Genomic DNA, 16,052 nt, shown 5'->3' on the forward strand with positions numbered 1-16,052 from the left:
TTCCTTTTATAAACTGAAATAGTAAAGAGTTTGAATGCTCTAGAAGCTTCTATAAAGAATAAGCCTAGATGTGTTTGAAAAGTGGTGAGCGAAATTTTCTGACCAGCAGGTAGCCTTTATTTTGGGGCCAAATAATACTTTGTCCAGATGAAATATTTTTAAACATGTCTGGACAAAGTCTTGGAAACAATTGTTCTTGTCTTAGCTGAGGCAATAATTGTCCCTTCCTGCTGAGTCAGGGACAGGAGAGCAACATGTAGCACCATCTCTCTTCATCCAGGGGACCTGATGGGGTACAGCTGGAGAATGCTAACAGCAGTGTTGCCACTGTGACTGGGCTGCAAGTGGGGACCTATGTGTTCACCTTGACTGTCAAAGATGAGAGGGACCTGCAAAGCCAGAGCTCTGTGAATGTCATTGTCAAAGAAGGTACCTCCCAGCCTTGGGTTTGCACAGCAGCCTCTCTGGGTCAGATAGCTGAGGAATCCATCATGTCTTATTGGCTACAGAAATTGATTAGAGACAAGAGGTGGGAAGAAGGTTGGGGTGAGGGCAGCTGTTATTTGCTTTTCTAAAATAACCTTTAATTGAGAGTGTCTGTAACATGAATTTTATCTACCTGCCTTCCCTTTCTTATTCTCTACCTCCCCTGCTTCCTTCTTTCCTCCCTGCTTCCCTCCCTTTCCTGCCTACCCCCTCCTCTCCTCTGCTGCTTTCCTTCTTCCCTGCCTCCCTCCCTCCTCCAGTTGAATAGGGAAAGAATTAAAGGGTTTTTTCTTTGCAGTTTGATTTTTGTCTGTGCTAAGACTTGGGGTTTCTGTGACTCTCTGTTAGCTACAGTGACACCTGCTGTCAGGCATTAAAATCACTGTGCTGCACTGCAGCTTCTTGTGTTTGTCCTTTGAGTCTGCAGGCTGCAGCCAACTTCAGGCAGGAGTCAACTGACCTTGCCCTGGTTTGCAGGCACAGTGACTGAAAGGGCCCTGGGAAAGGAAAACCATCACCTATGTGATAGTATCCTGGTTGTGTGTTGTGCTGAGTAAATACTGAGTTGCACCCAGCAAACAAAGCTTCTTGGGGGCCCAGGCTCAGAGATATCTTTCTCTTTCTTTCTCTTGTGAAGTACCAAGGGCAGAATGAAAAAGATATTCAGAGACTAACACTTAAAGATCCTTTAAAGGAGAATTTGTCTTGTCATCTGGATGAAACTGAAGCCTAAGGCTTTTTAGCCCCTTTAGGCCTTCATTTCCCATCTTCACATTCCTCTAGAGCAGAGAAATGGCTGCCTTTCCAGAAGGTGCTGTGGCATCACAGGAGGAAAGCATGCTTGTCCCCCTTTTGTATGGTGGCAAGAGAACATGTCTCTTGGTAGTGCCAGAGCCTCAGGGCTGCAGCTCTGGTGGCTTTAGATCTGCATTGTTGGTTGCTGGAGTGAACAGGCATTAAAATGGCTTTCCATTCAAACTCTCCATTTAACTTGTCTGTAAGAACTGCAAAGCCACATTCCTGCTTTTCCAGAATGTTGCATTATTTCAATGATGTTTCTTTGGTTAGAAATGAACAAACCACCTATAGCCAAGATAACTGGGAATGTGGTGATTACCCTGCCCACAAACACAGCAGAGCTGGATGGATCCAAGTCCTCAGATGACAAAGGAATAGTCAGCTACCTCTGGACTCGAGATGAGGGGAGTCCAGCAGCAGGGGTAAGTGAGCCATGAGTGAGAGAGTTGACTAAGGTCTAACTAGCAGGCAGGTGAAGAGGGAAGCCAACCTCCAGCATGTGCTTTAACCATGTAGTCCCCTTGTATCAAACCTAGGTTGTTCTCTGATATTCAGGGAGGTTATGTGACTTGCTCTGGGTCATTCAAGCTAGTGTGGCACAGAATGGGTTTCTGTCCCGTGATCCTAGCAGCTGTTGGTGGCAGTGCTGTTATGGATCAGGAAATGCCCAGAATTGATAGCCCACCCAGGTGTGGCATTGCTGTGGCAGAAGCAGCAGCTGACTCTAAGGAGAGGTGTTTCATTCTGCAACATAGCCATATTGTTCACCCTGCAGGAGGTGTTAAACCACTCTGACCATCATCCTGTCCTCTTTCTTTCCAACCTGGTGGAGGGAACCTACACATTTCATCTGAAAGTGACGGATGCAAAGGGTGAGAGTGACACAGACCGGACCACTGTGGAGGTGAAACCTGGTGAGTGTGTTGAATGGTAAGACAATGGAACTGTCAGAGCCTCGAGCCATGGACAAAGCCATGTCCAATTTTAAAAAAATGTAGGAATGCCATAATGAAAAGTCCTTAGATGCTGCTATTCCCACGCAGGGCTACAGAGACATTCCCCTAACTCATCTCAGATGGAAAAACTGAACATCAGAGAGAGGGTAGGGCTTGCTCAGTGTCACACAGCAGTTGTGTCAGAGCCAGGCCTCAGGCCAGTACTTTCTCTGCTACACGTGACTGAGAAGAGAGAGAGGGCTCAGGGTGCCTTGGGAATGTGAGCACAGGAATAGCTTGAGTCATGATGTCTCATCAGTACCCAGATGCAGAAAACAATTTATTTTTATAAGTTGAGCTTCAGGCTTTATCTGACAACTCAAGGAAGGTAAAGTAACTGATGTCCTGTACATTTTTCAAATTTTCTTTCTTAAACAGAACCATGTTCTTATTTTGCTTTGAGGCTTATTTGGTGATAGAGAGGAACCAAGTGTGGAGGTGGGGCAGAGCTTCTGATGAGGCGGTATTAACTCTGAGCCTGCTCTGTATTTCCTAAGCCAGGCTCAGTCATGGATGTCTTAGATGGGAAGGGATCATGACAGGTCTTCCAGTCCTTTTCCTGCCACTAGGGAAGACAGCAGCCAAGACACCACAGAGTCTCTTCTGTGTTCAAAATCAGATCACAAATAGTGTACCAGTTTTGTAAATCTCCCATCAGATTAGGCATCGGTGCTTCTAAGTTATGTGAATAAGGTTTTCTGACAATCCATCATAACTTCCAAATGTAGAACAGTCCTTAGGACATGTTCAAAAGTAAGCACAATCGTGTCCCAGTTCTAGAACTGTGAACGGATAGTACAGCTATGAGGATGCACTAAGGAAAGTCTTCCTTGGCTGCCCAGGCTTCTTTGCATTTATTGTATTTACATCTGTAGGGATGGGTGCATTTATATCACGGATAAGGTGGTTGGGATGGACATTCCCCCCCCCCACCCCCGCCACCCATCACTGCAAAGTACAGCAAGTCACTTGAAAGTTGGATGGGAGTCAGGAAAGGCTGTTGACATTCCTATTGGCCTGCCCATGGGGCAGAGCCTTTAAAACAAAGGCTGCTGTGTTTCTCTTCTCCTGTCCCTAAGCCCCAGACTTCCCAGCTTCAGCCTTATCCCAGAGCACACGTGTGGCAATTCTCAGGTTGGTGTAAAGCTTTCCAAGCCATCCCCAGATTGCCTTATCAGGAATTCACTTTTGTTCCTTCTTGCTTGAAGGAGGTCTGAATGCTGTCATTACTTTCGCTTCTGTGCTGAAGCAAATGCAGTGGTGGGTTTGTTTTAACTCTCCCACTTCTGAAGCCATGACTGATCCACATACTTTCCAGATCCCAGGAAAAACAACCTGGTGGAGATCATCTTGGATGTCAACGTCAGTCAGCTGACTGAGAGGCTGAAGGGGATGTTCATCCGCCAGATTGGGGTCCTCCTGGGGGTGCTGGATTCCGACATCATTGTGCAAAAGATTCAGCCGTACACGGAGCAAAGGTAGCTGGGCAATGAATGGGGGGAGAAAAGGAAAGACCTGGGGCCCCCTGGCTTCTCAACTGAGCTGAGTAATAGTGGGAATAGATGGAGAAGGGTGGGATTTCTGATCAGGAGCCACTCCTAGTGTCCATCTGTTAAATATACTTGCTATTCTAGTGCAGGCCACGTGGTCTAAACTAAATACTCAGTTGGGTCTTGGGGTACAAGGTCAGATGAGGTCCATTACTTTAGTTGGCTACAGTCTGCTAATGGAGATAATCAGTTAACATGTCACCTCTGTACAGGGTGGATTTGGCACAATGTATGGCATTAAAGAAACACAGAGGCCAGAGCAGCCAGGTCTTCCAGGAGTGCCGGGGTAGGAGGTAGCCCAGAGTGTTCCAAAAGAACACTCTGGATCAGAAAGCTAAGAGGAAATTCAGAAGGGAGTACACCGTGAGCCATAGCCAGGAGATGGGAAGGTGCAGAGTTTCTTCTGCAAGAATGCATGTAGTTCAGAGCTTAGCAGGCTCCAGGATGTGGTCAGAGATAAGACCAGTGGAGGCTTAGAACAGTTAACATATTTGCTAAAGAGTTCAGTTTTAATAGTTTGGGTGGGAAGACCCAAGTTAACTTGTTTTATGTGTGTGAAGTTGGTTTGTTTTAAACTAAATAAATTCTATATTTAGATTTTTTTTAAAGGGAGATCAGTAGCATAGAAGTTAAACTAAATTAGGGAGAGATCAAAGGCTGGAAGACCAGCCAGGAAACTGCTGGACAAGTTTAGTAAGAAGGTGATGAACCCTGAATTAAGGTAGTGGCAGAAATGAAGAAGAAATGAAAAAGAATTCAGAGGTGAGTCAGCAGACTGTGGCAGTCCTTTGGAAATGAAGGGGAATGACAGTCTTTTGCTGTGGAGGCCTGGCTGGGTAGTTCAGGCCATGAACTGAAGTTAGGGATGAAAAAGAAACCCATTTTGAATGTCTTATGAGCTACATGGAGCGATGTCCCCAGATAGTCACAGTGTAGGCAGGATCTTGGGGTGGAAGGAAGAGCAAGAGACTAGAATCACAGGCATCTACACAGGAGTCAAAGCCAAGAGGATGAGTGAGTAACAACAGGACACCTCAAGAGGGCTGTGGACAGACCCTGGAGAACACCAGTATTTAAGGAAGAGGCAGAGGATGACAATGGCAAAGAAAACCAGCAAGAGCGCTGGGAAGGTGGGAGGAGACCTTGTGGCAGTGGTCTGCCGGCAGTTCAGGCAGGACCTGGCATTGGACACTGTGGTGATAACACAAAACAGGCGTAGGGAGTGTGCTCTGCAGGTCACCAAAATGACAGAGAACCAAGGACAGATTCATGGTCTGAGGACATGGAGGTGGAACATATAAAATGTCTTTGTCAAAGCTGGTGCTGGAGCAAATACTGGATAGGAAGAAAACATACCTTTTAAAGATCAGAAGTATCAGAGCCTTTATATCGCCTGAAGGGGAAGTGCCTAGGTGAGGAGGAATGAGTGAGTGTGTGTGTGTGTATGGCTGATAATACGAAGCCAGGGTAGACTGGGTCACAGACATGATTAGGACTCTTCTTTTTCTCCTCCAATCCCTCCCTCCTCTCTCTCAATACTGGGCTTTGAGTCCAGGGCCTTGTGCTTGCGAGACAGTTGCTCTCCCACTTGAGCTACACCTCTAGTGTAGTAGCGTTTAGTGTTTTGTTTAGTTTAGAATATGCTATTCTGGCCTCAGAGCTCAGTCCTCCCAGGTTGTGTCTCCTGAGTAGCTAGCTGTGTGTGCTACTCACACATGGTGTACCACCATGCCCTACCTTCTTTTTTAAAGCTATGCTAAGCAGCTTTGGAGAAGGAGCCAGGCAAATAGCTGCTTGGATTGATCCACGTTGGTGGGGATTGACTGGGGAGAAGCAGTGGAAATATGTCAGCGGGTGCTGGTGAGATGTGCATGTGGGGCACAAGGAGGAGAGAAACACCTGGATTTCCCCTGGCTTCTGGTCGACACTGGATTGACATAGTTAAGTGATTCAAGAGAAGCATGAGCTTGGAGGGAGGTAGTATATATTACTTTGGGAAAGCTGGGGCCTGGCCACATCCCACTCCATCAGTGTGAGCCCTGGGAAGTGCACAAGCTACTTGACCTTTCTGAACCTGTTTATCACCTGTGAAAATTCAAGTGCCTATTTACAGCATTGATGTTGAGGAGTACATAAGCTGTTGTATAAATCCCTAACACATAGTGCTCAGTTGGTGGTTATTACCATGAGTTTATTTTGGACTTGTGGGTTTGAGGCATCTGTGGAAGATCCGGGGTGGATATTCTTGGCAAGCATTTGAAGGTATAGATTGATCACTGTTGGTCCTGTGGGAAGAGGAGGTAAAGATTTGAGTCTTATTGGTTATATAGACAGAAATGAAAACTATATGCATGGATTATAGAGAGAAAGTAACAGGAAATGGACCACATATCTTTTATGGTTAAAGGTTTGTTTCTTGATTCTGGAATTTGTAAGGCCCCATTGTTGACTTCATTATGCAGCAAACTTTTAGTTAATGACAGTTCTTCCCAAACTTTTATATCATGCCATGCCTAGAAAATGATACTATTTACATGACACCTTAGGACAAATGGACAAGGCTCCTTCTATGGAAGCAACTGGTCTAGGGCCCCTGGGATACTCAGGTCTCCTCAGCTACCCCACATGTTGAGGGCGTTACATCTTGGACACACCTATAAGCCTAGTGTGACCCACTGATTGGGAAGGTCTGATTGATGAGACTAACATGGGGTTTAAAAGCACACTGTCAAAAACTAAGGACAGGGCATAGAGAACAGAGTATATACCCAGGCGTGAGCTCAAATGTGGTCTATCTTGAACAGAAATTGATAATCCAAAAACAAAACAAATTCTGGGCATAGAACAATATAATTTCACACCAGCACACCATTGTCTGAAAGACACACAGGGACTCTCTTTTTGCTGTCATAGTAACAATTATTTTGGCCTATGGCTAATCTTTGATGCTTTCCAACAATTTACATTTTACAAAGCACTGTGGTTTGTTTATAAGTATCCCAGGCGCAAATACAGCAGCATCTCCATCTTAGCTATGAAAAGGCTGACAGCAGGTATGTTGCCATAATCAAATCCCTATTCTTTTCATCCTCCAGTTCTCGGTGTGGAATAGAGCCTCCTGTTGCTGGGGCAGTTCAGGGCATCTTTAAAAAGTAAGGCTTTGGAATCTTGATCTGGCTCTGCCATAATTAACTGTGTGACCTTGGACAAGTTACCTAACCCATCTGAGCCCCTGAGTTGTCCTCTGTAAAATGAAGACACAGATAGTATCTTTTCTTACTGGCTTGCTGTGACCAAGTGCATACAATCCATGCTCAGCACAGTGTCTGGCACAAACAGAAGGTACTTAGTAGTCAGTAGCTACGGTGCTCTTGTGGATCACGTCATCTCCCTTATACTGTTCATGTCTCTGCAGCACCAAGATGGTATTTTTTGTTCAAAATGAGCCTCCCCACCAGATCTTCAAAGGCCATGAGGTGGCAGTGATGCTCAAGAGTGAGCTGCAGAAGCAGAAGGCAGACTTCCTGATATTTGGAGCCTTGGAAATCAATACTGTCAGTGAGTAATCTTGGGAAGTGGGAAGTGGAGCCTGCCCAGTACCCCACTGTCCTGGGCCTTATGTCCTTTCCCTGGGAACATGCAGAAAATCATTTTTCCCCCACTACCATTATCATGAAAAGTCCACTTACTGCAGGGGATCTTGCCCTGAGGCCCACGGGCCCCATAACAGTGCTCAGGGGGACCATGGGCTTGAATGGGAAAAATTACATCTTCATTTTCATTAACCTCAGATCCAACTCCATGATTTCCCTGAATTATGAAGGTGGGTATTTTTAACAGACTTTGAGACAATAAAATACATGACAAAATATCATTTTTACTCACTTCAGAATTACCACTAGTAGATCTTATTTTTTTAATAAAGACACACGTTATTCTTTCATAAATTTGTGCTCTTAAATATTTCAAAACCATGCTCAATATAACTGCTGCTTTTGTAATACTATAATTATATTTCTGTAACTATATTATTCTAAGAAGGAGGTGTGTGGGACACAAAAGATGGAGGATTGCTCACACAAAGAACAAGGGCAGGCCAGCTGGAGCTGTTTCTCTTGTGGCCTTGCTCACTGTGTCTCATGCAGCCAAAAGGGTGGTCATGACATCAGCTGTGCTGTGGAAATTCCTAGGCCAGGGCTTCAAGAAGCTTCACTGCCTCTTCAGTTCTTCATGGACCCTGGATGCTAAGCACTGCTTGTTACCCTGACCCTGGCTCTTGTTGACTTTTTTCCCTCTCCTTCCTTCTTCAGCTTGTCAGTTGAACTGTTCTGACCATGGCCACTGTGATTCATTCACCAAGCGCTGTATCTGTGACCCTTTTTGGATGGAGAATTTTATCAAGGTGCAGCTGAGGGATGGAGACAGCAACTGTGGTGAGTGTGTGTGGTCCCATGCCAGCTGGGTTGGCTGGAGTGTGGAGCTGTGCTGTGGGTGCAGGTGTTGGTGTTTGAGCAGCGAGGAGAAGTCCTTGCATTTTCTGTTTGCAGAGGACTTTTCCTTCCTCCACACTTGCTTAAGGTTAGAGGAAGGCTTTGAAGCAGTCATAGAGTCAGGCTTAAATCAGACCAGCTGTATACTGTAGCCTAAAGCTGACCCACTGCAAGGCCTCCTGTCCTTTCAGAGTGCCTATGTGCTGTAGCCTTACAAAGGCCCATGTCTCCTCTCTTACAATTCTGTGCACCTTCTTAGAGCTGGAACAGGATCTGGGATGCAGGGGCGTTGCAGAAGCTTGCAAGCTTCAGGTGCTCTGTACTCCAAGGTTTCACCCTCCTTTGGGAGCCAAGGCATGTTCTTGCCCATACTGTGAAGCCACCTTCTGCCCAAGGTGGTGCAGACCACTCCTGCCTTCCAAACTCCCCACCCTCACCATTTTGAATTTCTTGGCAGAGTGGAGTGTGCTGTATGTTATCATTGCTACCTTTGTCATTGTTGTTGCCTTGGGAATCCTGTCTTGGACTGCAGTCTGTTGTTGCAAGAGGTAAGATGGAGTCTTCTTTGAAATTCACTTGGACTTCTTGTAACAAAATCCTTCCTCAGAGAGGTATTTGTCATCTTCCCCATGGAAAGACTTTGCAGGTTCATCAGTCACAGAGTGGTTTGGCCCACCCAAGGAAAGTTTTTCTCACTCTTGAACACTTGTGAGGGCAGAAGTGGTGTCAAGTGGTACTCAGCAGAGATTTGCAGTGTGAAACTGTGGTGGGAGAGGGGTGCAGGTTGGGTCATATCCAGGTGCGTGTTCTGTGATGCTCCACACCTTGGCCTCACAGTTAAATACAGGAGTTTTTGTTCTGCTTTCCTTTCTGGTTGGGAATTGGGTATGTATGTAGACTTAGGTTCGTGATAATTAACTATTCCACATTTTCACTTAAGTCTTCCTATCTAGTATAATATTTCATGGTTACATTTATTGTACATTTTTCATTATTACTAAGTTTGATTTCAGGAGATCATACTGAAATAATGAGCTGGGGATTTAGTTAGAGATGGAGTGCTTGTATGGCATGCAAATACCTTGGGTTTGATACACAGCAGCACCACAAAAAAAGTATGATTTCTGTGTTTGCTATGTGTCACGATGACATTTGGTAGGTAGTATCTTTTTTTTTTTGGCATACTTGGGTTTGAACTCATCGCATTGTACTAGCAATATCTTTTTTTATACCCACAACAGCCTTCTCCTATCTAATGGGTAAGAAGACTCACACTTAGGAAAATTGCATCATCTATTTGAGACCATAGTATGGGAGAGGGCTATGAATTAACCTGCAGTATTACCTCATCTGAAACTTAGAAAATTGAAAGAATTCAAAAAAATCTCCACCAGCCTGACACAACCCCAATGCAATTCTGTTGGTGCAACACTTCCCTCCTCGCACGCCCTCAAGCAGTTTTTGTCGTCTGTACATTTTTAACAGTCCTGTCCTCACTGCTGCTGTGGAGTAGTGAGTCCACACTAAGATGGTCATGGCTCTCTTGTCTTTCCCAGGATTGGTGAGGAACATTTTCTGAGGAACAAATCATAGTTGTCCGTTTCCCTGACTGAGAAGGGAGAAGAGACAGTCCTGCCATCAGGCAGCACCCCAGGCAGAATCTTGCATGCACTGATTCTGAGCCTCACACAGAACTGCTTTCCTAAGCAGGGGCGTGGATTGTTTTTTTTAGGCAAAAAGGAAAACCCAAGAGGAAAAGCAGGTACAAGATCCTAGATGCCACAGATCAGGAAAGCCTGGAGCTGAAGCCAGCCTCCCGAGCAGGTAGGACCCTGGGAACTGTAGCTCTCTGTGAAAAGCCACTGTTTTCTTCCACATGCTTGCTGTACAAGCATTTTGTTCCCTTGCCTGATGAAGACAGAGGGTACCCCTGATCTGGTAGGAGCCCCATGCTGGACTGCTTACAGCAGGGCTCACTTCCTGGTGTTCCTTTCCCTCTGTGGAGGTGCCAGGTCTCCTACATTCCTTTGCCTGCTTATTGCCAGGTTTGCTGCCTGAGATTCTGCTTCTCAAGCTACCCCACATGCTCAGGGTCAGGAGCCATGGTCCTTTATGTCTGAGCAGTCTGTCCTTTCAGGGAGAGATGAGATCAGAGCCAGTGTCTGCCAGCTTTCCTCCTTTCTAGCCTTCCACTCCCTCGTCTCCATCATTCGGCAGATCCACAGCTGCTGTCGCCATCTCAAGGCAGCTTCCCTGCTGCCTGTAGTTGCACAGGTCTGGCTGACAAGTGCCTGCCACTGGAAGGATTTTCTGCTGCACATGCCCCACAGTGATAGAGTGGTGGCACTGGGAGAGTTGGGGGGATTGTGGACCTCACTTTCTCACTGGGCTTGGTCACTGGGCCTGGTCATTCCCTCACCGAGAATGCCATAGGACATGTGTTTATGGGATGGCCACACTCCATATAATCTATTCCTAAATGTTCTGCTAGTGCACCTATGTTAACACAAAGTGTTTATTACCTTGTTGCTTAAAGCTTCCTGTTAGGGGGAGGACCAAGATGGGCTCTGCCCTCAGAGGATTTCAGTTGGGTAGGGGAGGAGACAGCTGCAGAGGGTGGGCATTCATCTCAGCCTGGGCTCTGTACCTAGTCAACTCAATTGAGTACTGTAGGCAGGGCCTATAGTAAGCCCAGGATGCCAGAGAAGCAGCTAGTGCACTCCTCCAGGAATATAGAACGACAAATGTGGGCAGTCCCCTCCACAGAGTGCCAAGGTGGTCTTTGTTGGCTTTTTTGTCTGTGTATATTTCCCATGAAATCTTCCCATGATTTACTTACTATTTTCAGCACAAAAGCTACAATATTTGGTTTGCTTCATGGCATTTGTGAGCTTACATCAGTTTGCCTTCTGAGGTCTTCCTCCTTGCTAATTTCCCTCTTTCCTAAATATGTGCTGCTGGTTCATATCTGTCTGGACAGCTCTTTCTCAACCACCCCTCACCGCCAACCTCCCAAAGTCATGCTCATGACTGATCATGAAAAGTTGTGATAATGAATAACAATTAAGCTGGGCCAATGGATGAGCAGTTAGCAGGCGAAGACAGCAGCAGACCTTGTTGCAGGTGGAAGGGCAAAGTCAGTGAGGCTGCCTGCTGAAAGGGGCAGAGGGTATTCAAGGAGGTAGACGAAGTCCACATGCTGGACAGGCGAGCTGGGTGAGTGGCCCAAGACCAGGAGCAGGTCCTTGCTATGGGCTCCTTCTAAGAGTGGGGAGGTGTTTGTTAAGGGAGTGTGGAGCTGAGCATTTGTCCTAAAGATAATGAGGAAGTGGCACATTGAAAGTGCTACTTAGGAAAATTGGCCTGGTGACATGTAACCAAGGGGAGTTTTGCAGTGAGCCAAGGAGGAGGTGACAGTAGAGGAGCAAGCAAGGTGAAGGCTGACTTCCAATTCAAGAGACAGAGAAGGATAGTGCTATAGACAGAATCAGGACATCTGGTGCAGCAACAGTTTGGGTGAGAGATGAATTAAATTGATCTCAGCAGAACAGTCAGGACCGCAAGCACAGAGAGGGGATTCTACCAGCTGGTGAGGATCCACAAAGTGGGTCAAGGCCTTGACCAAGAAGAGCTCCAGGAGCCCAAGATGGGCCATCAGGGAGGGAGAGGATGCAATGAGGGGTGGAAGAGGAGGCTGGGAAGAGGGCTTGTTTGTGGCTGCAGTGGTCAGAGTCAGAATAATGACCCTGTGGAGGTTACGGGCCACTTGCAAAGCCAGAGCAGAATGGAGGTAGAGGCACAGCTGGGTGTGCCTCTTATTTAGGAGGCAGGTTGTGAGGAAACAGGCCCTAAGTTAAAAGACCTTTTCATAGTTGAGCCATGACAACTGGAGAAGCCTGACGAGGGCCAGGGCCTCTTTGGGTGGACTCCTATGCAGCCTACAGGCAGACATGCAGGTCCTGGTAGAGGTGAGGTTTCTGCGGATGACAGGGATTGGGCAGAAGAGGGAGCTGAGGTGGCAAGAGCTCTCATCCAAGGCAGAGGAAGGAAAGTGAGTGCTAGCACCTGAGGAGGTAGATGTGAGTGAGAACCCAACCCCAGCCCCTCAGGCTTTTGAGAAGGCAAGAGATCCACCTGGATTTGGTGTGGTTCTGACCAGCCAAATACCTGCTTTTGTTCTGGGGTGTGGATCGACAGATCCAGTTAGGGGTGAAGCTGCCACAAGACAAGAATGGAACTCAGGTGTAGGGCTTGAAAAATCCAGTGTAAGGAAGAGATTGGGGATATGAGACACAGAGAGGTGAGGTGGGTAGCAGGTAGCCCAAATGGAACCAGGCCAGACACAGGGAGCCTGGCGCTCTCTCTGGGCCCCCAGAGACCCATAGGCAATGTGGGAATGCCAGCCTTCTAGACACCAGCTCTACATTCCGCAGCTCTTGTTTTGGATCTGCTTTGTTTCATTACTGATTCTTTTTTTCAAAACTTCCTATTAAAGTATGTTAAGTTGAACCATATGAAATTGACATTTAACTTTTTGACCCATAAAACTAGTTTTCTTTCTTTCAACCTAATTTATACAGAAAATTATGAGTACAGCATGACAGGTCTTCACAGGTGGACACACCTATGTAATCAGTCCTGTAGGCCCTCTTTGTGTTTCTGCCCAGTCAGAGCTTGTGCCCTGCTCCCAAATTTACTGGTGTCTTGCAGTAGTTTATATGATGGACTGGCTCTCACTCAGCGTTACACTGATGACATTCATCTGTGTTCTATATAGTAGTAGTTCATTCATTCGTATTACTAATTTCCATTATATGAATGTATTTATTGATCACTTATGCTCTTGGTAGACACTGCATTCTTTCCATGTTTGGCCCTTAGGAATGCTGTAAACATTCTTGTCTTTGTCATTCAGCAAACATATGTATGGATTTCTGTTAGGTGTAGACCTGGGAACTGTGTCATATGGATTATATTCAGCTTTTGCTGATAGTTTGTGTCCAGCCTGTCATTGTCAGTGGGTAAAATTCACTCAATTTTTCAAGCCTAATAGTTGCTAGGGAGGAGGGCCTTGGGTAGGTGCTGGGGCTGGAGAGCTGAGGACAGCTTCCCTTCCCCCTCCCCCCCACCTCCTGTCCTTTGCATTTATGACCCAAGGGCTGGTAGAGAGAAAAGGAGGCTGTTACGGGTGTTGGGAGGAGAAAGCCCTAGAAGGATGCAGAAAGGCAGATGGGTATGGCATCTACAGAGGTGAAAGAGGACCTTTTCCTATGGCCACTGTCCCCACCACATTGGAGAGGTCCAGGTTGCCAGTGCTGTTCTACCCTAAGTCTCAGGGGAGGTTGTGCCTGCAGTCATGTCCAGGGTTGTACACCTTAGGTGGACAAGGCTGCATAAGCCCTAGACCTATGACATTTACAAAACTGCCCATGGGCAAGGTCAGCAGGAGGATATGATCCCCTCAGTCTAGAGGCCAGAGCACTCACAGGCCTAAATCAGGCTGGCCAGGAGAGGCAGAGTGGCTGAGAATTCTCTCAAGACACTATGTTTTGGAGAATGATGGTTTAAATGATGAGGTTCTGGGGCTACCGGGTTCAAACACAACTCATCTTGATTGGCCACCTTTTTAAGAAAAGAGGGAAGATAGTTCCTGAGATGGGCAGTGCTAGGGTCCAGAACACTGCCAGGATGGGGTCTCCCCATTGGTGATTCCTACTTCTAGCCTCCCCTTTGCTTTCTCCTGAGTATTTTATACCAACCAGAGGGCAGCCATCTTGCTGCTGAATGGAATCTGCCCCAAAGGTATTGCCAGACCACTTTGTAAGGCCCTGACCTCTCTGCAGCCAGAGGGATAAGTAGTAGAGGTGGCTGCAGGCTTGCAGCATCTCAGGCATCTTTTCTGGCCCAGGTGCTTTTCAGGGTCCTTGTTTTGTGTGTTCTGATGAGCTGGCTGCTTGGGACTATCTCTAAGTCCACACATCACTCAGGCTCTCTGAGCAGACTCTGTGTGTGCTCCCAGGGAAGCCAGAGCAAATCGAGAGCCTAGAAGGCAAACGTTTATGTGGGGCAAGATTGCATCCTCACAGCCAGGGGCTCTATGTCCATGCAGAGCCAAGAGACGACTCAAAGCTTTCTCTGGGGTCTCAGGTTCTCTGTGCTTTCCTACCTTCCACCTCACTCCATCCATTTCACAAAGGGCTTGTGATAAAACACTCCAAATCCAAAAAGGAAACAGAATGCCAGTGACACTTACCACAATTCTTGGAGCCCAAGTCTGATCCCTAGACTTCCCTCCCAGAACTGTTCCCTTCTCTTCCTCTCCTCCACCTACTCACCCAGGCTAGCACTGGGAGGATGGCCATCTGTCCCTAGAGAGGGAACCATGGCTTTCCTTGTCCCTTGGCTCCTCTTCAGGCTGAGATGAGGGTGGGCCTGTGGCTCAGGCGTCCTGATGCTGGGGTTCTCATCTTCCTTGCAGGCTTCAAACAGAAAGGTCCCATGCTGAGCAGCAGCCTGATGCACTCTGAGTCGGAGTTGGACAGTGATGACGCCATCTTCACATGGCCAGACCGGGAAAAGGGCAAACTCCTACATGGTCAGAACGGCTCTGTGCCCAATGGGCAGACCCCACTGAAGGCCAGGAGCCCACGGGAGGAGATCTTGTAGCCACCTGGTCTGTCTCCTCAGGGTAGGAGTTGGCAGTGCTAGGAACCAGAGCACTGCCAGGCTGGTTCCCTACCTCCCAAGTCTGCAGGGGCTGTTCTCCCAGCATCTGCTGGTCACTCCACCCCAATACTCCCACCCAGAACTGCTGGTACTTGAATCCACAGACACTCCAAGAACCCCTGAACAAAGCTGTGAATGAAGAGGTTTCCTCTTTAAACCTATCTGGTGGGCCCCCTCAAATATCCTCACCTCAGGGCCTCCTTTTTTGCACGCCCCCTTCTTCCCAGCCCAAAGGCAGACAGCCAGCTCCTGGCCTCTGCTGAGCTGTGCTGTGGGGCCTCGAGTGCACCCAGCCTGCTGTGCCTCCCTTGCACCTGGCACAGAACTAAGTACCATCAGTCTCCTGGCCCCAGGGGCCTGGCCAAGGACATGCTCTTGTCTCTTTGGGAGGAGGGTGTGTCCCTCTGCTAGGCCAAGAGGAAGTGGCATCACAGCCCACACTGACACTACAGTGATAATGCAGGAATGCCGCCTGGTCCTTCAGCACTGGAGCCCACTTTGGGACTGGTTCAGGGATGCTAGGGGCCTTTCTGGCTGTTGTGGATGATGTGTCAGAACAGCCAGGCTGTATGCAGATAGTCTCCCTTCCTCTTCCTCTGACCAGCACCTGCTGCTTCAGGAAGTGCCACTTAGGCCACTACTCCATGTCCCCAGAGGAGACAGCCACAGATAAGACGAAATGTGGCATGAGAGTGCATGTATGTGACTGCCCCACTGTGATCCCCTCCGTCTCTGTCTTTTCTCTGTGTCCCTTGCACGTGTGTGTTGGGTGAGCGTGTGTGCATCAGTTCCTCATAGGGCTCTTGACTGCTCAAGGCAGCTTTGCCATAGAGACACTCTGGCTCCATGGAAAACTTCAGAATCCCTCTGGCCCTGTCACTAGCTTCTTAGCCATGGTGGCTGGGATTGAGGAATGGGAACTTTGGGGGAGTGACTTTTTAAAAAGACTTACAATTTCTACTACTGCACTACAGTTGTGAAACAATTAAACATGCTATTTAATTGTG

At 47.4% G+C, this 16,052-nt stretch overlaps 1 protein-coding gene across 4 annotated transcripts in view; it reads left to right on the top strand.

Annotated features, from left to right (window-relative positions):
* Window positions 1-16,052, top strand: part of Kiaa0319l (KIAA0319 like) — an 88,561-nt gene extending 72,509 nt beyond the window's left edge. For all 4 annotated transcript variants that reach the window (XM_020159632.2, XM_020159631.2, XM_020159633.2 and 1 more), the window contains 9 exons: window positions 281-429; window positions 1,555-1,706; window positions 2,060-2,198; window positions 3,598-3,757; window positions 7,245-7,387; window positions 8,140-8,262; window positions 8,777-8,867; window positions 10,052-10,143; window positions 14,798-16,052. In XM_020159632.2, coding sequence (XP_020015221.1) covers window positions 281-429; window positions 1,555-1,706; window positions 2,060-2,198; window positions 3,598-3,757; window positions 7,245-7,387; window positions 8,140-8,262; window positions 8,777-8,867; window positions 10,052-10,143; window positions 14,798-14,985 — 1,237 coding nt within the window. In that variant the 3' untranslated portion in view covers window positions 14,986-16,052. The remainder of the gene's footprint in view (window positions 1-280; window positions 430-1,554; window positions 1,707-2,059; window positions 2,199-3,597; window positions 3,758-7,244; window positions 7,388-8,139; window positions 8,263-8,776; window positions 8,868-10,051; window positions 10,144-14,797) is intronic.

This window comes from Castor canadensis, chromosome 7 (assembly GCF_047511655.1).
Source record: "Castor canadensis chromosome 7, mCasCan1.hap1v2, whole genome shotgun sequence".
Lineage (NCBI taxonomy): Eukaryota > Metazoa > Chordata > Mammalia > Rodentia > Castoridae > Castor > Castor canadensis.